The 23,675-nt window shown below is 38.4% G+C and overlaps 4 protein-coding genes and 1 pseudogene across 5 annotated transcripts; 1 reads left to right on the forward strand and 4 right to left on the reverse strand.

Annotated features, from left to right (window-relative positions):
- On the reverse strand, window positions 1-2,902 carry LOC125218128. The gene is made up of 2 exons (XM_048119731.1): window positions 2,496-2,902; window positions 1-502 (listed from the first exon to the last, which is right to left on the reverse strand). The coding sequence occupies exons 1-2, from the start codon at window positions 2,853-2,855 to the stop codon at window positions 293-295; spliced, it is 570 nt and encodes a 189-aa protein (XP_047975688.1). The 5' UTR covers window positions 2,856-2,902; the 3' UTR covers window positions 1-292.
- Window positions 2,903-3,507: 605 nt separating this feature from the next.
- On the reverse strand, window positions 3,508-10,937 carry LOC125222402 (eukaryotic translation initiation factor 5B-like). The gene is made up of 12 exons (XM_048124982.1): window positions 10,781-10,937; window positions 7,967-10,529; window positions 7,769-7,876; window positions 7,582-7,682; window positions 7,374-7,464; window positions 7,177-7,287; window positions 7,029-7,094; window positions 6,696-6,755; window positions 5,150-5,707; window positions 4,448-4,567; window positions 3,935-4,054; window positions 3,508-3,861 (listed from the first exon to the last, which is right to left on the reverse strand). Exons 2-12 carry the CDS (start codon window positions 10,469-10,471, stop codon window positions 3,796-3,798), a joined length of 3,906 nt encoding a protein of 1,301 aa, XP_047980939.1. The 5' UTR covers window positions 10,472-10,529; window positions 10,781-10,937; the 3' UTR covers window positions 3,508-3,795.
- A 1,890-nt stretch (window positions 10,938-12,827) lies between these two features.
- Window positions 12,828-15,591, reverse strand: LOC125217786 (MA3 DOMAIN-CONTAINING TRANSLATION REGULATORY FACTOR 2). Of its 2 annotated transcripts, none has more exons than XM_048119321.1 (4): window positions 15,481-15,591; window positions 14,992-15,180; window positions 14,738-14,832; window positions 12,828-14,659 (listed from the first exon to the last, which is right to left on the reverse strand). In XM_048119321.1, exons 2-4 carry the CDS (start codon window positions 15,170-15,172, stop codon window positions 12,851-12,853), a joined length of 2,085 nt encoding a protein of 694 aa, XP_047975278.1. In that variant the 5' UTR covers window positions 15,173-15,180; window positions 15,481-15,591; the 3' UTR covers window positions 12,828-12,850. The 2 variants fall into 2 exon arrangements, with proteins under 2 accessions (XP_047975278.1, XP_047975277.1); XM_048119320.1 differs by having other exon boundaries at window positions 14,992-15,216; window positions 15,481-15,558.
- A 231-nt stretch (window positions 15,592-15,822) lies between these two features.
- On the reverse strand, window positions 15,823-21,432 carry LOC125220438 (tRNA pseudouridine(38/39) synthase). The gene is made up of 14 exons (XM_048122607.1): window positions 21,307-21,432; window positions 21,131-21,190; window positions 20,680-20,794; window positions 20,508-20,580; window positions 20,110-20,155; window positions 19,415-19,525; window positions 18,999-19,086; window positions 18,607-18,703; window positions 18,441-18,501; window positions 18,079-18,330; window positions 16,531-16,654; window positions 16,055-16,162; window positions 15,920-15,994; window positions 15,823-15,848 (listed from the first exon to the last, which is right to left on the reverse strand). Exons 1-14 carry the CDS (start codon window positions 21,382-21,384, stop codon window positions 15,823-15,825), a joined length of 1,314 nt encoding a protein of 437 aa, XP_047978564.1. The 5' UTR covers window positions 21,385-21,432.
- Window positions 21,433-21,701: 269 nt separating this feature from the next.
- LOC125219747 overlaps window positions 21,702-23,675 on the forward strand; it is a 3,023-nt pseudogene continuing 1,049 nt past the window's right edge.

The following is a 23,675-nucleotide window of genomic DNA, read 5'->3' on the forward strand; positions in this document are numbered from 1 at the left end:
TTTCAATAAATGTAAATGCCCTGTTCAATGAAACCTGTAATTATTGTTTTTGGTATACAATGTTTCTCAGCTTCAGCTTATACACAAAAGCACAGCATAATCAAACAGAGGTTGCTTAACATATCAGTTGGGTGGAAATAATCTACATCACAAAATTTATGTAGCTGTAAAGTTATAAAAACCTAGCTGAGAGCAAAGCCATGGTGTAATCTTACATGAGATATGCAAGTCAAAATAATACAGGAAGTAAGATTGTCTCTTTCAAATACGAGTGATGAACCTGAAGGCCTGACTAGAGGTATTTTTGAAAAAAATTCTTGGTTCTCTTCTGCATCCGGGTGAAGACGATAACTACACAAGCTAAAACCCATGGTGGAATTGGACCGACTGAGGACTGCAGATTCTTTGCCCATGCTGGAGTCTCCTTCATAGCAAAGACTATGATGACGGTTATCATTGCTACACTTAATATTATTCTGGTGATGGGCTTGAGCAATGAGTCCTGCATTCACAAGCATAAAATGAGCCAAAATGGATAAATCACAACAGGCTAAATCTCAGAGTCGAAGCAAAAGTCTTTTATGTTCAGCTATTTGCAAGTTTTCGACATATGGCATGAACTGAGCTTAAAGTTTCAACAAGTAAAGAACCATAAAAGCTCTTGGATAGTGCACATCAGTAAGAGGATGTTTCTCGCACGCGTCAAAGTGGAGTAGGTATGAGGTACTGATATGTGTAGTTAGGTAAATGTACAGCGATATCCCAATCGGGATAAAATTTACAGATTTGAGGCTGCAGATGATAAGGGTGTAAAACATTGGTTAATATTACAAAATCATGTGTCACTTAGGAGCCGTGTGAGAAGAAAGTCTCATGCACGGTTTTGAATGAGAGAAAGAAGTGAGGAATCCTCTTTTCCCAGGCCAATACTTGACATGTACCCCCTCTTCCAGGCCCATCACAATGAAAACGAAAACCAAGATTTGCTTTACCTGAGCACTTCAAGATTTTAAGTTTGAAAAACTCAGAGAGTGTGATGCCTTTGTCATTGATGTTGATTAAGAAAGAGTTCTACATTTTTCAATAGATTTCAGCTATCGATTATGAACTAGGATTTAGGATGCATGTTAAGAAAGACATAATAAGACTAGAACATGTTCTTCAAGGTCCAAAGAATCTTAACCCACCCTTCCAGTTTTTGACACAGATGGAATTGTAAATATTTATGTAGATGAGCCATGCTTACTTCCCTTCTACTTCCATTTTAATTCATTTCCACTAGTTAAACAATTCAAAAAGGTACACTTAATAGTAAGAGACAAGATTATGAAATAAGAATTGCATTCGCTCACATAGAACTATAGCTAATCTTAAAAATCTAACTCAAGCATATCGATGAAAATGGTGAAAAGTCCAACTGATAGCAACAAGTGGCATTTCTGGTGGTATTTATATTAAATTATGGCCCATACTGATTCGAACTTTTGGAAAACTGGAAAACAGACACGTAAAAACTTAATGTACTCTTTTGATTCTGAATTGCTGGTCCCCAACAGTCCTTTGAGTTTTCCACCAAAAAGTACATCACTACTTGATCAACAAGGTAAACTTTTTGTCCATTTAGTGTGTTCAAGTAATCTCATTGTCTTTGCTTTACCTATAGAGTGGAAGATGACTACTAGGAAGGGTTGTGGTTTTTTGGTCAAGGACGGGAGAAATTTTTTCCAAATAAATAAATTGCAACAAACTCGGCCTCGAACTAGACTTGTTGAGCTTGAAAATAAGTTTCACTATTGCTCCCTTTTCGTGATGGTGATAAATGATGAGTCCAACCCTCTAAAAAAATACAGAAAGCCCTTCATTTTCGCTTAACAAGTTCAGTAGGTCTAGCGTAGCAAACAACACTAAAGAGGGTAATAACGAAATAGCCGAATCAGGCACCCACCACCCATAAACCCGCCACTATAGTTAGTGATTACTCAATCTTCTAACTAGCTTCAAGAAAATAAGTTTATAAATCAGGAAACGCAGACCATAATATCACCAGCAGTAACCAAACAATATATGGCATCACACACGACACCGAACCTTTTTCCAAATTGAATGAATTTAATAAAATCAAGACATCAACATTCTTTATCCAATTCAAAACATTATCATGATAGCATATTCCAGAAGCATAGAAATTGCAGCTGCATTGAGACAAGACCACAGTAATCTATCGTAAAACTTACTTCCAATACCTAAAAAGCCATATAATCAAAATCAAGGTCAATCAAATTAGGATAAGCATATCTTCGTATTCAAATAGATATTTCCACATCGATCGAAATTCAAAACACAACTGTAACTCCACAGGTCAATCAATTAGGATAAGCACATCTTCATATTCAAATTGAAATTGAAATTTCCACATCGATTAAAATTCCAAACACAACAGTAATTCCACAGAAATAACAATAATTCATGCATCAATAAAAGTCCAGAATTGCTACCTTAGGCTCTCCGTCGATGTAAACACGAGCGCCATCTCTGTAGGTGAGCATCGAGCGGCCGTTCCTGGGGTTGAACCGGATCGGAACGCCCCGACCCGATCCAGGCGTGAAGGCATAGACCGATTTGAAGCCGTACTTGTCGAGGATTTCTCGGATCTCGAGCTGGTCCTGATCCCACCCGCCCAAACTCACTTTGATGATATCGATGGGACCTTTCCCTCTGTTGTAGATGTGAACCTCCGCCTCCGGCACACTAGTTCTGACGGAGCGGTTCTTCTTCAGAACTGGCTCCGGCTCCGCGGCATTCTGCAGGAGCGGCGCCGTCGCCTCTGTTTCTTCGATTTCTGCGATCCCGACCATTGTTCTTAATGATGAAGTTTGTTACCATGGGTTTTCCTTTGTATGTATATATACTTTTATTTTCTCCAATGAATTAAGGTCAAATCCTATTTAAATTCTTTTTTAAATCTTCCAAACCTAATTAGACAACCTCTAGAAAATAATTAATTTTAGGTCAAATCCTATTTAAATTCTTTTTTAAATCTTCCAAACCTAATTAGACAACCTCTAGAAAATAATTAATTTTCGACACTTGCACTTGCATATAGTTTGGAGGTGTCTCTCTGTCTGTCTGTCTATCTATATATATATATATATATATATATATATATATATATTTTGTGATTAGAAGAAAAAAATGAAATGAATCCTAAAAACAAAGTGTTATTTCCAAATGTCTAAGATGAGATGAAAAAGAAATAAGACAACAAATCAACAATTTAGAGTCGTTTTATCAATGTGAAACTGAGAAAGACTGCTCAATCTTTAAACTACAAACTTTACAGACACTATCAAATTTCCCACTCATGTAAATTCGTTGAGAATGGATTCCAATCCATAACTCTTTTTAAACTTTGATTAGCCTGATTTTTTATTATTCCAATCCAAAACCATTAACTTTACTAGCACTATCATATTTTCCACATTTATAAGAAACTTTGGATGGAAATCATGTAAAAACTCTTTTTAATATTTCCCCAAAATATGTGCAGAATACAACAGAAAGCCTCAATTTTGGGAGAATGGACACAAAAACTCTCCACGAGTACTTCTCATTTCAATTGTTTACAAAAGGGCAAAGGGAAAAGCTGATTAACCACTGTATTTGCTATCAACACCCAAAGCTTACTGATCAACTACTGCCTTCCACAAATTAAATCTGTCTTCTCTTGTTGCAAACTCTTATTCCGGTCACCTGATTGCAACAGCCCTAGCAGTATTGAACTCCATTATATTCAAATTACAGTATCTTGAACAGCTTCTTCAATTTGAAAAGCAATCTCTTTTCTTCAGTAGACAGATCGTCCTGCACATCAATGGAAAGGAGTCAGGATTACTTTTCATTATGTAAGTAGTCGGGTAATATCAAATGTACAAACCGCGTAGTTTTCTTTGAGTGCATCAAGTGATTTTCTGGAGATCTTGCTTACAAGCTCGTCCTCCACCTCAAAATGTCTTCCAACCATTTTCTGTTGCTCCTCGGGGTTGCTACCAATTATCTGCGAAGAATAAACCTTAACATATTACAAGAGAAGGTAAAATATGAAAAATGACACCATATTACAAGAGGAGCCATAACACAAGGTAGAAGTACTTATGGAGATCGAAGACTTGAGCACATCAACCTACTATTCAACAATCACCCCTTTGAACACATTTATCTCACTTTTGTGCCACACTAGGCTATGAATGGGATTGATATATGAAGGCAGATATTATTATATTTCTTGATGCACATTGATATCTAAGAAAAAATTGATCGATAACAAAGACTAGAAATTCATGATAAAACTCTTTAGATGCTCATATAATCAAATAACATTTAGTATCCTGACAAATATTTCAAAATTCTCACAAGATGACAAAAAGCTACCAATTTCAATATTTCATACCTTAATGGCCACCTTTTGACCTTTTTTGGCATAATCAACAGGCCTATGATTATTTTCAATAGAAGCTATCCGACCAATGTCGACAAATTCTCTTCCGGGAACACATATAGGTGTTCCAATCTGTGAGATGGAAAAGAATGTAGAAATATGAGTTCACCATATGAAGCACAATATTGTCGATGGCAGTCGAAAAACTGAAGAAAATGTGTTACAACTTGTGCAGAAGAAAGATGTCAACAAATAACACACCTATGTACAGAATACATAGTAGTGAGAAAAATCTAACTACTCCATTCCCTTTGAAGTGAATGCCACGGTGGTATTTTAGATAGACATGCACAACAAATTCTGATACGATGATAGTTAAGATGTTTCTGAATAACAGCAAACAGAAAATTGAAGGGCAGTTACTCCGTTCTCTCTATATTTCAAAGCCTCCCCAACTTCAATGCCATTTCAGAAAGAAAAAATAACCAGGGTACTAGCCACTAATTGAACGTAAAGCATTTTGGATACTCCTCAGTTAAAGACGGTCAACAATTTAACACATGTCGGAAATGCTTGTGACACTAAGGTGAATTACAAGGAGTCGAGGACTGCAAGTTATTATAATTTAACACATATCAGGGATCAATTTTCAAGAGCAAAATATAGTGTATGAATGGACAAAATTTACTTGAAACGCTATCAAAAAAATATTACCTTTGCAATGCCTTCAACGACATCAACCCCCAAAACAATTGGATCTTTCTTGTTGAAAACACAGTTTGGCATGATCTTCAGGACACAGGGAAAAACTGCTTCCTCTGCAGCTTCTCTCTTCTTTTCCTCCTTAAGATTATCTATGTAAGCCTTGAATTGGTCAAAAAGGTGGTATATAATGTCAGCAATGAATATTTTTACACCAAGTTCATCAGCAAGTTCCCGAGCCTCTGGTGTTACTTTAACATCAAAAGCCAGTATAGTCCCATATTCCTTCTTCTTCTCAAGCATGACACTCGCCTTCATCACATCCTTCTTATGAACTGGGCCAATACTTATAGCACTGACAGGTATGTTAACTGCCGGAGTCTTCAAAAACTCCAGCAATGCTTCTAAAGACCCAAGTGTAGATGCCTGAACATAAACCCCTTCACCACTTTTGTCAATCCTACTCATCACTGAATTTACATCGTCCATAGCAGATTCTTTGATGTCCTCTATGTCATCATTGGGCCCCACAACATAGAGACTGGTGCCTGCAATAGCATGCTCAAGGCCCTGAAGAAAGAACGATGGAAGAAGTATTAGCCAAGATCCCAAGGCAACTAAAACAACAGAGGAAATAGATTGACCATGAATAACCACATGAAAGGATTCGATTTTCAGAACTAGGGAGAACTACTAGCAGCACATACTGCATGATAATATAAATAGATTATCGTGAATACAAGAAAAAACATCTGCCCAAACAAAGGCATATTCGATAAGAAGCTGTTTAATTAGGCAAATATCAGACAGCATCCATCAACCACATCACATGAGCAGTTCTGGTGTCTAAATAACTCTGCAATAAATGAAAAGTACAATGTTGCTTCGAATTAAATAAAACAACATTCATGTGCCACAATTTTTCTTTTTTGGGCTGATAGGTGTCATATAGAGTTTAATCTGCCAATCCCAAATCATGTGGTGTCGTGTGGGAGCAAGTTGATAAACAATACTAATTCCCTGAGTTTACTACTTTACCCTAAAGAAAAACAAGATACAAGAATAGGAGGGAGCATCTATGTAAAAAATTCCCTCAGCCCAAGAAATGTGTAATGATGAGAAACAAATATAAAACTGATTTGAACAATTAACAAAAATATGTTTAGCTACACGCTAGCGTAGATAACAGAACTACATAGATTGAGCGGTAATGTGAAGTTCTGTTGGTTAAACTTTGTATGTTGAATAACCACATAAAGTGGATTGTTGCGACACTTAGAAGACATGTAAGACTCTTTGTGCCCTATGCAAGAACCCAATAATGGTAAGCAGTTTATACTGCAGTTCAATTGAGAACTTTAAAATGGAAAACCCATGTTTCTACTGCCATATCTTAGAAAATTTATGTTTACTGGAATTCATTAAGCAAGCAAGTGTGCTAATGCCCCTCTGTGTTCATACTTCCTAAGAGTAACTAATAGCATCCTTTTCTAAATTAATTATCTTCAATTTTCAACTTTATGAGTCCAGGGGAGCTATGAGAATGAGACACAGTTACCTGTGCAGCAATCTTGATACCCTGGGCAGCCTTGATTTCTTTGTGATGCAAATATGTTCCCTGGAAAGATATAATCAAATTGTAAATTCAATGACTGGTCCAATGTTATACAGCACCATAACAGTATAACATCTGTTTATTGCAAAGCAAAATACTACACCAAGTTGACAGCTTAGTACATTTATTTCAAGGAAAACCAATACAAACTCTTGGAATACTCCATACACAGTAGGTAAATTAGCAACTACTCAATCAATAGAAACAATAATTTTGTCCATCATACCAATGCCAATTTTTCAAGTAATAATAGACTGATAGAGTAAGAAGTTTCACCTTGACTCTGAGCTCCCTCATGGGGTGAGGTGTAAGTAAGGCTCTGATTGAGGTAACAACGGGTCCCTGCACAAAAAAGCCAACAGAATGCTTGTTAATAACTTCTCCCGAAAAGAACCAAAATAGAAATAAAACATTCAATTCATGCCTGCATGCCACAAACGACTATTTGATCTCCTTCATGAAGCACGCCATTTACTAATACCACATCAATTGTGGTCCCATGTCCTTCAACCACTTTAACCTCCAAAACAGTACACTGTGGCAAAATTTGAGGATAAATGATGAGAATTTCCGTTGGAGTATCTTTCTCATTCTCAAGCAGTAATAGGTGAGGGAACAAACCTGCACTTCCTCACTGTATGTAAGCCTTTTTATCATTGTCTTCTGAGCCCATTGGACCAGCAGTAACAATAAATCTGGGACCCCCTCACCACTGTTTGCCAGTCACCAACAAGTCAGAAATTGCAGAAATTTGTGGCCTTGTGAGAATGAAAATAAGACATAGGATACCAGATACAAACGTAAAGCAACAAAGTCTTTATAAATTAACCTTATGGCACTTGTTGGTACAATGTTATATGTTTCCCCCATTTCTTTGTTCTTGTAATACAACTCAGTATTGAGGCCCTGCTCCTTAAACTGAGTGATAATCTGTAACAGAAAATCCACATTAGATAAAACCAAAATTGATGATGAGAAAGTGAGATCTAATAGATAAGGTAAGAGACAAATATGACCTGAGTTAGCCTCATGTTGAATTCGATCATGACATCTTTTGATTGTTGCCTTATTGCCTTTCCTATTGGTGCATTACGGCAAGACTTCCATCCATAAAGTCTGTCTACCTGTATTGCCAAACAGAAAATACCAAATGAAAACAGTGGAACAGCATGGGTAGGGAGAATTCAACAATGTTAAGATTCAAGATGACTCACTTTGTTCAAGGCAATAAGAAAGTCTGTATTTCTCATTTTCAAAAGATTGAGTGATTCAATTGTCTGTGGTTCCAACCCATGCATTATATCAACAACCAAAATAGCAAGATCACATAATCCTGATCCTCTAGAACGCAAATTGGTGAACGATTCATGTCCTGGAGTATCAATCACTAACAAGCCAGGGACATTGAGCTTTGCATCAGCTTTCAGTTCCTTTGTTCTCTCACGTATATTCTCAGCGGGGAAATAGGTCGCTCCGATTTGCTGTGTAATCCCACCTGCCTCGCCTTCTTGGACGTTTGTACCTCTAATACAATCAAGTAACTTTGTTTTTCCAGTATCGACGTGACCCATAATACAACATATAGGAGAACGAAGGTTTTGTTCATTCTGAACAGGCTGATCATCAGTTACTTCTTTTTGGCTCTTCTTTTCTGTATTAGAAGAATTCTTTTTGTTGTCATTTTCATTTCCCTCCAGCACAGACTTCTTCTGAACATCCACTGATTTCGGTGGCATCACTGAAGTTAGTTTATCAGCCAAGACTACTGGCTTGCTTGTATTCAGCTCAGCATCTTCTTGAGGAGCAGTCCGTGCGTTCTTCATATCCTTCTTGGGCAATGGTTCAGGTTCTGAATCAACTTCTTCGTCAGCAAATACACTATCTCCTGGCAATTTCAAGTCAGCATCATCCCAACTTTTAGCATCCCACTCCTCATCATCATCTTCCTCTTCTTCTTCATCAACTCCATTGTCTTCAACAACATCAGTTACCCCAGCTTTATCCTGTGCATTTGGAGACTCAACTTCCTCAACATTCTCTGCCTCAACAGAATCCAACTCGTTTGCATCTGTGGTCTCCCCATTTTCTGAAATGGCTGCTCCATTGGATTGGGTTTGGGGCTTCGATTTTTTCTTCTGGTACAGAGGTCTCTTAGCAGGTGCTCCGGAAGATTCTCCAGTGGGTATATCCAATTTTGCATTAGCTAGTATTTGCTTCCTCATTGCCTCCAATCTCCGAGCCTCTTCCTTCTGCTTCCCTGTCAGAAGCTTTCCTTCTGCTTTTTTCTTAAGGAGTTTCTCCTTCTCCCTCTCCTTCTTTAAGCGCTTTTTCTCTTCAGCTAATCTTTCTAGTTCTTCTTGTTTAAGCCTTTCCTCTTCTTCTTTTCTCAACTTTTCTTCTTCTTCGCGTTTTTTCCTCTCTTCAGCCTCCTTAAGTTTCGCAAGTCTCTCCTGCATCTCCCTGACATGCTTTGGGACTTTCTTACCACTTACTTTACTATTTGTCTCATTTTTGGTTTCTTCTGGTTTTTCTTCTGCTGCAGGAGCAGATGCCTTCTTCTCTTTCTCTTTGTCCTTCTTCTTTTTCTTCTTCTTTGACGTTACAGTCTCCACAGGTCCCTCCTCTTCAGCCTCCTCTTGTTCGGCAGGTTGGTTCTGTAACTTCTCCTCTGGAGGAGGTGCAACTGGTGCTGCAGCAGAATCTTGAACAGGTTTAGAAGCAGAAGGTCCAGCACCAAGTTCAGCCAGGATCTTGTCCAAGTCTTCTTCTTCTTCTTCTTGAAGATTTTTCCCACCTTTCTTTTTCTTTTTTTTGTTTTTCGAAGTTACATCTTCACTGTTTGGCTTTTTATCTTTAGAATCACCACCATGTTGATCCAGCTCAACAAGGTCAGGTGGTGCATCACCAATCCCAATTCCAGCGGCAGTGTCATCATTAATATTCTTCTTTTTCGAAGACTTTTTTTTGCCTGAAAATTTAACTGCAAAAATATCCTCCTCCTGATCAGCAACACTACCTTCTTGCAAATCATCATCGACCTTCGAAACAGATGCACCATCATCATTTTCTTCTTCAAGCATAGCAGAACTGAATGATGCCTTCTTCGAGCCCTTTGATGACTTCTTCTTTTTGCCAGTAAAAGCAATGCTGACATCATCATCTTCCTCTTTGGGACTCTCATCTTTATCTCCTCCCTCCTCCTCTTCGTCAAGCAATTCAAAGGCAGAAGAGACATTGCCACCACTCTTCTTACTCTTGGAGGCTTTCTTCTTCCCAGAAAAAGAAATTTCAGGCACTTCATCATCATTGTCATCATCTTTTTCCTTGCTTTCAAAATCATTTTCATCGCCATCTTCTCCTAGCAACCCAAAAGCACTAAAACTGCTGCTATTTCCACTCTTTTTTGCCTTCGCCTTCTTTTTTCCACCAAATTTGATCGCAGGAGCATCATCCTCTTCCTCATCTGCAATGACAGCATCCTCCTCTTCTTCATCATCATCATTCAACACCGCATTCTTCGAACCCCCTTTCTTGCCCTTCTTTTTGTTTACTGGAGGGGCAGCAACCTTCTCTTCCGGAATAGCAGTTTCCTCAGATTCAATTCCCATAAAATACTCATCATCAGCAATCACAAATCCTTTCTTCTTTGATTTACCTGCCCCACCCGCCCCAGCAGGGGCGCTCTCCTCATCGCGAGCTGTAGGTTTCTTCCTCCCCATCAGATTACTTCAATTGTAGTTTCGACAAATCAAGTCCGCCCCAAATCAACACAACTCCCTGCAAAAACCCATCTAAAGAGGATCAGTGATCACTCCTCACTGAAACGCCTGAGCTAAAAAAACAACGAATTTTTCCTTTATAGAAACCCCTAACCAAAAAGCTATCCTCAATATCAACATTTAGCCGTCATTTGAAACCGAATCCAAAAAAGGGAAAAAAAAAAAAAAAAAAAAAAAGATTGAAAAATTAAACACACTTCACAAACAATCATGAATAATCACGTATCGATTCATTCGTAGAAGACTCACCACGGCCCCACGAGGATAACGAGCGAGACGGAGATGAAACCAGAAAAGAGTGATGAATGTCTATGTATGTCCGTAATTGGGAGAGAGGGAATAAGTTAGAGATGGAGAGAGAGAGGTTTCTTAAAGAAATTGATTGCTTCAGCACCGAATGAAATGAAGGGAAACTAGGGTTCGGAAATCAGATACAGTAAGATTGGACTCATTATCGGGTCGGGTTTTATAATGGCCCAATTTAGATTAGGCAAGTAATCATAAATTAGAGTAGAGTATATTTTTTATTTGGTATACTTGCCAAAATCAAATTTTGTTAATTTAGATTAGGCAAGTAATCATAAATACTTAGAAAAGTCATTTATTTTAGTACTGAAAATATAATTTAGATTATGCTAAATTATTTTGGTTGATCCAAACAATTTGTTATTAAGAGCATGAGCAATGCAGTCTGACAGTCTCGATCGGGGCAACCGTTTGACGGGGCTGCATTCCAGCTCCCTCTCTAAGTGCGGCACCCCAGCCGGCCGCCCCATTTCCGGCTGAATATCCAGCCTTCCGTTGGATATTCCATCTATAAATATCCATTTTTATACACTAATTTCTCTATATATATATTTTTTTAAATGGTATATCATAATTTTTTGTAACTTTTTAACAATTTAAATTATTGCATTTTTCCTAGGTTTATTTTTTTATTTCATTTAATATACTAACTTTCAATTTAAGTCAATTATTAAATGACTAAAAAAACCATGTTAAAAGTTGAAGGTAAATTGGGGATGAATTTGGAGCCGGCTGCATTCTAGCTTTTGTGGCTGAAATTTGAAAAGCTGATGTGACGGTTGAAAAATAGGTTTACACAGACTGGCCATAGGCTAGCCAAAAGTTCTTCCTGCCACATTATCATAAACTTCCCACAGGCTAGCCATAGGCTAACTAAACAACAGCCAAACAATAAGCTAGCCAACACCCTGGACTAAGAAATAAATTGACAAATACAATTAATTCATTTTAAAGTATAAATAAAGAAAATTAAAAGTATAAATAAAAAATGGTTATCCTATCGCTCGCCACGCAATAGGCGGCCAGCGATCGGCTAACGCCTATTGTCTGCGGATGACCGCTCGTCCATCTTCCGGACATCCGTCGCGTTAGCCTAACGCAATAGCGGACGTCCGCCACGCCCTTCCCGCTAGCCCATGGCTAGTCCGTGATTTTGTGCTGAAGTCTCTTATTATGGAAGCTCTAATCCCTTATATTTGGGTTGGGTCAAACCCGACAATGATAAGAACCTTGTCTTCGATGTGCAAATTCTTTTTTTTTTTTTTTGTCTTTAATCGTTTTCTAGAAATATAAATAATCGGGATGACATAGTTCCAAAAAATTTTGTTTGAATCACTATAATTTTATTTAGATATTTAAGTATTACTCCCTCCGTCCCACTTTAGGAGTTCCGGTTGAGTTCGGCACGAGTATTAAGAAATGTAAAGGAAAATTGGCGAAAAAAAGATAGTAGAATGTGGGTCCTACTATTTTATATTAGTTTTATAATAAAATATGAGTGAAAAAAGGTTAGTGGAATGTGAGGCCTAATACCATTTATGGAATATTTCAACCGGAATTCCTAAAGTGGGACACCAAAAAGTAGTAAACCGGGACTCCTAAAGTGGGAGGGGGGAGTATAATGTTTAAATCGTGTTCCAAAATAAATTCAATTAAATTTAAAATGTGATCAGCATTATGAATATAAATGATTAGAATGTCACCATATAATTTAAAAAATGGTTAAATATTGAGAGTTTGAGACTATCATTTTCATTATTATCTTGCTTGTCTAAATATTTTTATATCTAGTTTTTTATCATGTGCAACTATACTAAACTCAATGTGAAGTAGTAGTATTGTTTTATGTGATATGTGGATGTGATTGACACAAGAGAAATAGAGGGCAAACAAAGATCAAATAGTTATAAACACAAGACACTGTGGAAGCAAACAAGGAGGAAATATAATAATAGAATAACGAAGAAGTTTGCAATAAAAAAGATAATTAGAATCGAAAAGACATGATTAAATTCAAGTAAAGCCATTGAGAGGTAGCAAAGAAGTGTCAAGCCAGCCTTGGTTGGCTGCTTTGTGCAGCAGATTGTCAAACTGTTTCTTAGCATCAGGCACATCCAAAGCCAGATCATCAAGGCTATCAGACACTCTCACAAACCCTTTACTCATTTGAGTCATGGTGATTAGTTGCATATCAAAGCAATGACTTAGCAAACTCCACATCCTCTCATTCTTCATCTCCATCAATATCACCAAGCACCTCTTCACTACCTCATGGTGGAAGAATGGCATCCCTAGCTCCTTTATGCACCGACACGCCTCCCTCGTGTCCCCTCCTGCTGCATACTCCTCCAGCAGCTTCCCCACCTTGTCCTTCACGTCCTCCACCGTCCACCCGTTGTTGCAGCTTCCCCCTCCTCCCCAGCACCTTAGGATCCGTTCCCCGGATAGACGGGCTTTTAATAGAGACATTGACATTTGTGTCACCTTGTTTCCTACTGAGGTTGGTCCCGGGAAATGTCGGCCTATCTCCTCCATCTCGTGTGGTGTAAGCACCTCGTCCACCTCTGCTCGTGCCAGGAACATGGCTAGATCCTCCACCACGATGGGGATGTCGAGGGCCATGTCGTCTGCTGACTCTATCAGCATGATGAAACCACTCACCACATCATCAGATGGAAAACACAGAGAAGATAGCAGCACAGAAGCCATCTCCTTCTCTCTGTTCTTTCTCTCCATGGCTAGAGTGATCAGTTTCTTCACAAACGCTGCGTTCAGCTCAGCCACGCCCGAACCATTCTCAAACTCCAAGCAGCAGATCACCTCTGATACGTCACCCGCTAGGAAATACTCCCTGATTATCGACTCAGCCTTCTTCTTGAATGCCTTGAGCATGCTTTCCTCGACCACCTGCCTCCCAGGGATGAGCGACAACGACCTCAGAGACGAAGCACTCAACCACCCCTCCGATGCTGCTTTTGAGATCAATGACTGCAGTAGCACCTTTGCATTTGGGATATCCAGAGACAGATCGTCTACAGAGTCGATGATTCTGGAGAACCCTTTCGATATCTGGCTTGAATTGATCAACCCTTCCTCACAAGTCCTCTTCAGCAACTCGAGCAGCCGCCCTTCTGCCTGCCTCTTCTCCATAGCCATCAAGATAGCCCTCTTCACTATCTCGTGATGGAAGTGAGGGACGTGAAGATCCTTGATGCATCTGCGTGCCTCCCTCACATCCCCACTCACCACGTACTCTACCAACAAGTCGTTTATCTTTGCCTTGAAATCTTCCACCGTCTTGTTCTTGCTGCCTCCCCAACACCTCTCAATGATCTCTGCGTGCAAAGGGGCTGACAAATACCCTTTCTCAGCTCGTTTGATCACATCCACGCCCTTCGAGTCCTTGCTCAAATAGGCCATCGTCTTTGTCAAGAACGAGGGGGGGAGTATGTCATCAACAATGGCTCTAGCAATGAACATTGCAAGAACATCAACCGCGTCAGGAATGTCCACCACTAAGTCGTCTGCAGACTGCACCAGCTTCTGAAAGCCTTTGTAGACTTGTTTGGGATCAATCACATCACCGTAGAGAGAGGATAGCAGAATCGAAGCCATCTCCTTCTCTTTGTCCCGTCTGTCCATGGCAATGGAGACCAACTTCTTCACAAAATAGAAGTAGTAACCTGGCATATCAATTTCTCTTAGTTCATTAGTAGTCGAGGTAACATCATCATTGTCAAAATATTCCTCCACCATGATTGTGGCCTTCTTCCTGAACTCCTCAAACTGCTCATCCGTTCTGGTGGAGAGCTTCGCGTCATCCTGTAATTGCAACACAGTCCTTTCATTAGTCAGACAAAATACAGCCCATGAATAAACAACTACAAATGATGAGATCACCTTATCACTGATGTAATTCGGATCGTTTGGATCATCCACGTGGCCACCTTCCATATCAAGCAGTCCTCCCCAGGTTCCTTTCCCACCAGAACCGCCTGCGCAGTTTTAACAAGAAAAAGCATAACATGTCATCACATAACTCATGCATTTAACAAATTCATCATCTTCCAAATTCAAATAAACTAACATCATTCCAGGCAACTTAACATTGCATAAGAATCTAAATCAGTCCATTCTCTAGATAAACGATTCACCTTTTTTGGGATCACCAACTTTCCCGGAATGGGGCTTTTGAGTCTTGATGGGACTCCCGGTGTGCTTACTAGGTCTTGGCGATCGCGGAGATTTAGGTGATGTTGAGATAAGCGGGGAGGCAGAGGATGGATCTGCACTCTCTATAGCTGATCGAAATTGTTCCTGATGCTCGCTTGACATAAACTTATCTGTGTAGTCCATTGTTGATGGGATTTCAAACTCAACTAGTTCCAACGGATCATATAATGCTTAGTAAAAACTAATTCATCTTCTCCGTCCTTTGTTAAAAACTAGGTTTCATAAATCAATAGCAAATGGTGGTAGAACAAAATGCAGAGGATGGATAAACGTTTGTGAATGGAAAGGTAATTATATGAATTTATCATCATCGATTGAACTGCATATGCTCACCAAACAAACATCTTAAAATATATGAAAAATCATATAAAAACGCACAAACTTAAGAAGGAATAGTGATTGAGTCTCACCACACAAAGCGAAAACAAGAAATCCCAGTTCGCCGCAAAATCCAAGGGGCGACCTGCAGATTCAGCGCACTGAAAATTAGTTGAAGCCAGAAAACGACAGGAAGATCTGATGATCAATGATTAATTACTTTATTTTTTTAAGAATTTTAGTTAATCATGGATGGGAAAAGGTTGTTAGATGGAAGGCGATTCCATTGGAATAGGGTTGTTGTCTGATGGCAAAAGCCCGGGAAAATCGGTTACTCAGATTGGATGTTTTTTGGCAGACCAATGTTTTTTTTTTTAAATATTATATTATCAGTGTTTTTTTATTTGTTATGACTGTATCATAAATTGACCATATTATGCGCGTCGTTCTTCATAAGAGGCTGAAAGATTCATAAGACTAACTTTAAAAATGGAAGTGTAAACGCTAAATTAAATAATAGGAGGAACTTACGCTCAGTGGGTCGCGCCATCAGTGGAATGTGAGTCGGTCCCTTCTTCTTTGTTCTACTGTTTAGCTGACTGGAATCTGCAAGCAACAAGTTTTGTAAGAGAATTTAAAGCAGTATGTAAGAAGTGGCTTTCATACCCGAGAAGGTGCTTGAACAGCTGAGCAAGGCCTCGTGAAAGATTGCTGCTTCAAGTTTATAACTTCGACATTCCTTCTCCAAGTGAGCACGTAGAGCTTGCTTAGCATCTGTAACCCAAGCCCATGAGACGTCAGACAACAACTTCATGTGAAGTTCAAAAGAACACAACAACTGAAGTCTGTATCCATTTTGTTTCAGTTTCCTTAACTACATCAAATTTCATATTCTCTCATAATGCCCCATAAAGCAGCAGACTCACATCAACACCCAAGTATAAGTTTCACGAGCATGATATATAAACATCTTTATGGTGTTTGCACTATGGAGAAGACAAGATCATGGAATGAGAATGGACGGCATCATGGTAGATCTTGTACTGAAAGATGAGAAGACACTTTCCTTCTGATAGATCTAAGTGGCCACATAATAAACTTATGCATCAAGTGAAGCTGTGTCTAGGTATGTAGCAACGCACCTGATGAACACTTAAATTTGAGACCATCAAATTCACAAGACTGAAGAACGAGGGGAATCTCTGGAGCCATTTTGTATTGAGGTTTCCTTGCTGTTCTTTCAATATCCAGTAACTTGTCTATCACCTAAATTTTGAAAACAATAACCTCTTAAAACTAGAGAAACTTCCCACAAATCTTAAGCACACACCATTGAAATAGGTAAGAAAGCAGGCATGCATACTGCACAATATTAATGGAAAATGTCATTGTTCACACAACACAACCAAGCAAACATAAAGTGTACTTCATTTGCTGCTGAGGTTTAGTTCAGCAGCTCACTTAACTTATCCTCTAATCAAAAGCTCGAAAACTATCCTGCCTCTACGACCTATAAATAACTACCCAGTTTGGAAAAGTTACAACTCTATTTTTTCTGGGGGAGGGGGGATATAGATAATGCCATTGCCCAGGGAATGAGAAATCCTGAATAAAACTTGTGCCCTTTTCCTAATGAAGTTTCCAAGGTTTATGGAGAGTAATCAGTAGCCAAATGGGGCCAAACCCTAAACAGACCCAGCTCCTTTAATCTAGAGCACAACTTCTAAGAGAAAGGGCAACAAACTGAAAACCCAAATTGCCCAAACCTCCAACTGCCAAAAAGCTCAACTAATGGACCTTGGACACCAAATTTTTGTCTCCATCACTGACAACCCGCATGCATGACTCAAAAATTATTTTGGTAGCATAGTGTCACTCTCTCATATTACAACCTAGAATTTCATGGATTTAAATAGGAAACCCGATGATATAACTTAATCATAATTAGACCTAGAGGATAATTTTAACACCAATAGCAGCAAGGATTAATGTCATCACATATGTTTATTTTCCAACAAAAGCAGGAAAGTAATGACAAGGTCCCATTTAGAACCATGAACGTGTGCACTGAAAATGATAGCATTCATATATTTATCTCCTCTCCTAATGATAAATAATATCTGCAGGACCAATCAGTAGTAACTTTGTCTGCACAGACTGCACAGTAAAGAATTAACCATCCCAACTAAACAACAGATTAAGAGCTATAAAAGATTTTTCCTTGATCCTTATGTTACTTTGCCTGTTGCCCAGTAAAGTCTTGTTATGAAATTCCAAAGGATCAGATGGAGTCCTTTCATACGTTTATATTTTAAATAAGTACTAGTATGGCCATGTCAAGTCAACTTAAGAATCTTTTCTTAATATCATGCCTAAGTATGTTATTTGAATAACAAACCACCTTTGGGGGTTCTACATAACCGGTTGCATCAAATTGATGAGTTCACCAATCTAGATATAATGTATTAGATGTTGGAACCATTCATGAAAATTCTAATTTTATTGCCTTCATTAAAACATCTAGCCGGCCTGATCATTCTTCAGAAACTATAATATCATCTTTGAGAAAAAATGTAGAACCTAAGCTGACAACCATAGATATGACCATGATGAATCCTCCCCAGACCAGAATGTTAAAGAATACACCAACAACCTAACATATATTACTCCTACTTTATCATTTTTTAAGCTGTTAATATTTTCTTCTGGGTTGTGGACAGAGAATCTAAATTGGTGCCTGATATATTCTGTAATCTGTAACAAGCTAAATTGGAATGGAACTTACTAGAAGGTTCAGGATTACTTTTAAACCTTTCATTGCATGAGAAAATCTCAAATGATGTGATGTACCGCCTATAGTTGTGGACATTAGTTGCATCCATCTTACAAAAATTTCTGAAATCATGTTCCCCAATGGATCTCTTTCCTGCACTTTCCATTGCCTGATAGACAAATTTAAGAAATATCTCCAGACTCAGCAAGTAATTAAGAAGTGAAACAGGTAAAAAAGCACAACTGAGCTAATCTAAATCATATACAAGTAGATGCATACCATGATATTTAAATCTTCTCTCCAAAAGAAGTACTTATATTCCCTGCTCAAACAACTGAACCTGCATTTACAGGTTATTATTATCCCAACTGGAACTTATTTTCCTTTTAATCAAGAAAAGCTATAAGGATCCATCAGCAAAGTGCTTATGAGAGAAATCAAATACCTTGCACTGAAATCAGTTGGAGCAGGTGACCATCCAATAATTCTAATATCATTAGGAAGAGCTCTATTTAGTATCTTTACATAATCTAGTTCACCATCTGTCAAGAAGAAAGAATATATATCATCAAGTTTACTAGCAAAAAGATGCTATCTGACAAGTCAACAATTTCAAAATATACACAATACAAATTTGCTAATGCATGAGATGAACTCAGTAGCCTAATTAAGGTATGTCATATGCGACAAATGAATATCAAAACTAATCCATCATTGTGATCCCAGGTAACCTTTGGTTTTTAAAAAAAAGTTTTTTTGTTCTTATTACACCTGAAGATGTTCATGAAATACTAAGTGCTTCACTAAGGAATATGATATAAAAACTGTTAGGCATACCACATGATTCCTCAGCAGAGATTTCCACAGAATATCCGTTGCTGGATGATATTTCTTTAAGATTTGATCGTAGAGATAGAGAGATTACCTGCATGAAACAGTTCAGGTTTGCACCGAATTATAACACACAAGGTAATATTAGCAGACACACATGCAAGAAGGAAGGAAGTAACATAAGTATGTCTGTGAGAGAGAGAGGATTAACAAATGCTAATTATGAAACTATTGACAGAACTGGTTTTAGTATCCATTTATAATCTGCTTTCCTCTTAGTAAGAATGTAAAGAATCAGGTAGTGTTCTATCTCAAGTCTTGCTTGTGGAACCGAGATACTCCAAGTAGAAATTGTAGGCAGATAAAACAATTAAAATTGAAGGTTAAGAACCTCTTCTTTAATGTCAGATGTATGGACTTACTTGGCCAACAGACGAGACTCCCTTGTCTGTTCTGCCACATCTTGAGTATTGCAATTCCTTCTTATCACCAGATACTAACCTTGTCTTGTAAAGGGCTTTAAAAATTTCCGACTGCATTATTATAAGAAAGCAGATTTCATATCTTCTCCACCATAACAGTTAGATACAGGTTCTCAGAAAAGATCTTAATCAGAGAAAACCGCCAATATCTGTGTTGTTCTGCACTTCTGCTAGCGTGATTAATACAACACACAGATAACATGCCATTATTTCAAGCAGGCATCCAATAATTAATACTTGAAAAGAAAAATGACATTCGAGATCGTTAATGCACTACAACGATGTTGCATCATCAAGAATACCTACATTAGCAAACAACTCAAGTTGAACTCAGGGTAATGTACCTTGAAATCTAAATCTGGAACAGACTGCCAGATGTCACACATGAGAACAATATATAGTTTGGGTTTTATGTAAGCACACATGATCAAGTAACTAACTGGACAATTAGTTAACTGAACAGTAAAGCAGCAAGCTAAGGTATAAAATGCTACCAATGATAATCCTAGATAAATTAGTCAATCTCAACTTGCAAGTTCCAATTATAGATCGTAGATAAAAGGTAGATAACTTTTGCGTCTGAATATATGTCAAACAGAAAGAAAAAAAAAAGAGAAAGGAGGGGCAAAGCTCACTTCTACTGTTGGATCCATCTGTGCCTCTGAAGCAAAACCGTAAAATCTGTCATGCATAATGCAACAGTATATCACCATTAAAAAGCGATTTGTCACTCAGGTAACACTTAATGAATTGATTAACCTTTCTGAGAAAAGATTTTGATTGCTATAAAAATCTATTTACCTCCAAAACTACAATAAAAATAAATAAATAAAAAGAAAACTCATTGCTCTGAAGTTATAAATCTATAGCATATTTATAGTCCACGATACATTGAGGAAGAAGTCTCCTATATTTAGCAGCAAGTTCTCACAATCACAGGCTGTCAGAAACAGCTCCCTGATTTCATTTCACCTCATAATGAAAATCAAAGACAACTAAATAAATGAATCACAAAGCATTTCTGAATGTGTACCTTTTGCCAAAATACATAACCTTTAAAGCAACATGTCGCTTTGGTAAATGATGCAAGGCCATTGTATGGTCACCTGTAGTTGACAGAATAGAATAAAAAAATCAAATCAACCTAACGACTACACTAAAATAAAGTTGCATACGGTTCGTATCTCCAGACATCAAAGTATTACCCGATTCTTTATATTTTGATCTGTTTAGTGAACAGATTTCATTCAATTTCAGCATCTCCATTTCCCCAATCGAGCTAGTGCAGTCCACGGACAAAGCTCTATAACTCCCTGCATTCTGCACCCGGAAACTCCGTGTTGAGGCACATTCTAGCTATTGGCCCAAAAAAAAGACTTGCAGACTTAGAACCTCAATGTCCTGAGCCAATCTTCAATAATCCAGATTCATGTGAAAAGAAGTGAGTATATATATTTTGCAACACTTTCTTATTTATTGAATGCTGCTTTAAATCTCACAGTATCATTTGAGTGATGATTCGAATGCAAAGAGAGTAAATATATAGTACAACTCTAATGATTCAGCACCAATGTTTCCATTCCTATGGAATGCACCGAAACTCCAAGCAACTGCGTTCTACACTATGATATACGACTGTAAGCATACACAAGTTACCTTCTGGCAGACGCAACCCGAGAGTTGTTGAGAGAGCTTAGCGTTCTCGGTCTCTAGTTGCTGTGATTCCAGAAATCAACAAAGAAAAATATAAGTTGGACGATTTGTTTGTTAACATTGAAATTCAGTAGGCTACGAATTGGATAAGAGAGAAATGCTGCGACTGAATTGACTACATTAATCCTTTCTCGGAGAGACTCCATTTCAGCTTGAAGCGAATTGACGAGTTCGATGTTGTTGGGATTTCCCTCCATTTGTGTTGGCGTGAGAGCTGCAGACCAAATGTTTGAAAAAATGGGGCCAAAGATCAAATAAAATAAAAGTTGATCCATTTTTATCATTTTAATTTTTAAATATTTCAACAAAATAAGTTAACTTTTTAATAAAAAATTTGGTTGGGTTTAAATTTAGAACGTGGCAGTCCAATTTGACCAGAGGAATATCCTATTCAAACAAAAAAAATGAGTAAAAGAAAAGAGATCTTGAAATGCGCCAATGGAATGCTGTTGTTTTAACTGAATCCCCACAGAAGTGACAGTGCACTTCAGTCACAGCATATCAAAATTCGTTAGCATAAAGTTTCCAAGAAAATTCTCTCCCCTCTTTCGATTAATCTCGTTTCCTTCTCCACCACTCCTCTTTCCCAATCTCCGACACACAGTGAAAAATCCGGATTAATCGGTGGAATTATGATGGTGAAATCGGATATTTCGGGCGAGGGGAATGTTTTCCCACCGGGATTCCGATTCCACCCCACAGATGAGGAGCTCGTGCTTTACTATCTCAAGCGGAAGATCTGCGGCCAGCGCCATCTCCTCGACGTCATCGCTCAGACCGATGTTTACAAGTGGGAGCCCGAGGAGTTGCCTGGTATGTTTCATCGTTCACCGTTCGATTATCATTTCTTTTCACCATGCCTTGTTATGTTTGATTTTCTCAGATATTTATATCAATTGTTCATGAATGTTCTGTTTGTTGCGGGTTTAGATTTCTTGTTATTATGATTGAATACAAGTCAATGGTCTATGTAGATTAGTTTGTTTTCGTATTGCACTTTATGAAGGACATTTTGTGTATGTAGGAAGTTGTAATCACTGCTAAAAGGTTGTCAATTGGAATCTATATACTCCATGTTTTATTTTACTGTGAAATTGGTAGTAAAGTAAGAGAGAAAGATAAAAAGTTGGTAAATTAGGTTAGTCAATTGAGACAAACTTTCCATTTTTTGACATGGGACTAGTAAATGGAAACATGAGACTACTTTTTGTGGACGGAGGATGTAGTAAATTTCTGATTTTTAGTTCCATTTCGGAAATTTCGTTATTGTGCTTCCTACTGACTTCTGACATGTCTGAAATGCAGGGCTTTCAAAATTGAAAACAGGTGATCGGCAATGGTTCTTCTTCAGTCCAAGAGATAGGAAATACCAAATGGAGCAAGGTCCAATAGGGCAACAAGGCATGGGTTTTGGAAAGCAACTGGGAAGGTCCGTGCCATCTCACGTGGGGATCATGCTGTTGGTTTAAAGAGGACTCTGGTATTCTATAGAGGCCATGCGCCTAAAGGAGAGCGCACCGACTGGGTGATGCATGAATACACCATGGATGAAGAAGAGCTGAAAAGATGCCAGGCTGCTATGGAGTACTATGTGCTGTACAAGGTCTACAAAAAAAGTGGGCTTGGTCCCAAAAATGGCGAGCAATATGGCGCACCGTTTAGGGAGGAGGACTGGACTGATGACAAAGTTGAAGTACCATCTGCAATTGAGAAGGAAATTCTACAAAAGCCAGTGAACGAGATCACACCTATCAATAGTAGTAAAGTAGTTGATTTTCAAGGCCTATCCTCATTTGATTATCTCGAGGAAGTCATGAATCAAATTGTAGACGAGCCCCTCCCAGTTCAGCCACCAGTTGTTGATCATCAGTATAATCTGGAGCAGTTTGCCAGTGAGGACATTTCTTTCGCAGCTCCCCAGCCATTTGTTCAGCAACCTATTGTAGATAATAGTTTTGACCTCACACAGTCGGGTGCATTTCAGTTCTTGACTACCGATGCACCAGAGGCCTCTTCTGCCCCAGTTGCTAATGTGCCAAATTCTCAATTCATTGATGAGTCCTTCCTCGGAGGTTTTCTTGAACTGAATGATTTGGGTCCAGATACAACTTCACAAAACCCTAGTGAACTGGTTAATGATTCGGATGATATTTCAATTAATGATTTTGACTGTCTGCCCGAGCTCGAACTGTTGCAAGATGTACCCCTGTTCCTTTGTTATGAGGGGTCTGTTGAGTTGGGACAGACATCTCAACCAGACATGAATAATAACTTTGGAAATGGAGCAATTGATCCAATCTCAAGCTCTTGTGTGAACAACATCGAAAACACTACAAGCAACGTGCTGCAGCAACAATTTAACAATCACGATGGAATCAGCTATCAGATGAGCGCTGATGACCAAAGTTGCAGTGTTGTAACCGAGGCGCCCACAAATCAGGGATTCGCTCCTCCGTCGACTTCAGGTACTGATATTCGTGGAATCCCT

The sequence above is a fragment of the Salvia hispanica genome, chromosome 4, assembly GCF_023119035.1.
Source record: "Salvia hispanica cultivar TCC Black 2014 chromosome 4, UniMelb_Shisp_WGS_1.0, whole genome shotgun sequence".
NCBI lineage: Eukaryota > Viridiplantae > Streptophyta > Magnoliopsida > Lamiales > Lamiaceae > Salvia > Salvia hispanica.

Excerpts from the sequence above, each read along its gene's own strand:
- LOC125217786 (XM_048119320.1), bottom strand. The coding sequence starts at position 15,193 with ATGGACTACACAGATAAGTTTATGTCAAGCGAGCATCAGGAACAATTT. Across the intron at positions 14,833-14,991 it reads AGTTGGTGATCCCAAAAAAG|GCGGTTCTGGTGGGAAAGGA; the intron begins GTGAATCGTTTA and ends AAAACTGCGCAG. Across the intron at positions 14,660-14,737 it reads CGAATTACATCAGTGATAAG|GATGACGCGAAGCTCTCCAC; the intron begins GTGATCTCATCA and ends TTGCAATTACAG.
- LOC125220438 (XM_048122607.1), bottom strand. The coding sequence starts at position 21,384 with ATGGAGGGAAATCCCAACAACATCGAACTCGTCAATTCGCTTCAAGCT. Across the intron at positions 19,087-19,414 it reads GAGTCTCGTCTGTTGGCCAA|GTAATCTCTCTATCTCTACG; the intron begins GTAAGTCCATAC and ends TGTTTCATGCAG. Across the intron at positions 18,331-18,440 it reads GAGAAGATTTAAATATCATG|GCAATGGAAAGTGCAGGAAA; the intron begins GTATGCATCTAC and ends TTTGTCTATCAG.
- LOC125218128 (XM_048119731.1), bottom strand. The coding sequence starts at position 2,855 with ATGGTCGGGATCGCAGAAATCGAAGAAACAGAGGCGACGGCGCCGCTC. Across the intron at positions 503-2,495 it reads ACATCGACGGAGAGCCTAAG|GACTCATTGCTCAAGCCCAT; the intron begins GTAGCAATTCTG and ends TTGTGAATGCAG.
- LOC125222402 (XM_048124982.1), bottom strand. The coding sequence starts at position 10,471 with ATGGGGAGGAAGAAACCTACAGCTCGCGATGAGGAGAGCGCCCCTGCT. Across the intron at positions 7,095-7,176 it reads TAGTCGTTTGTGGCATGCAG|GGACCCGTTGTTACCTCAAT; the intron begins GCATGAATTGAA and ends TTTTTTGTGCAG. Across the intron at positions 5,708-6,695 it reads GTATCAAGATTGCTGCACAG|GGCCTTGAGCATGCTATTGC; the intron begins GTAACTGTGTCT and ends TTCTTTCTTCAG.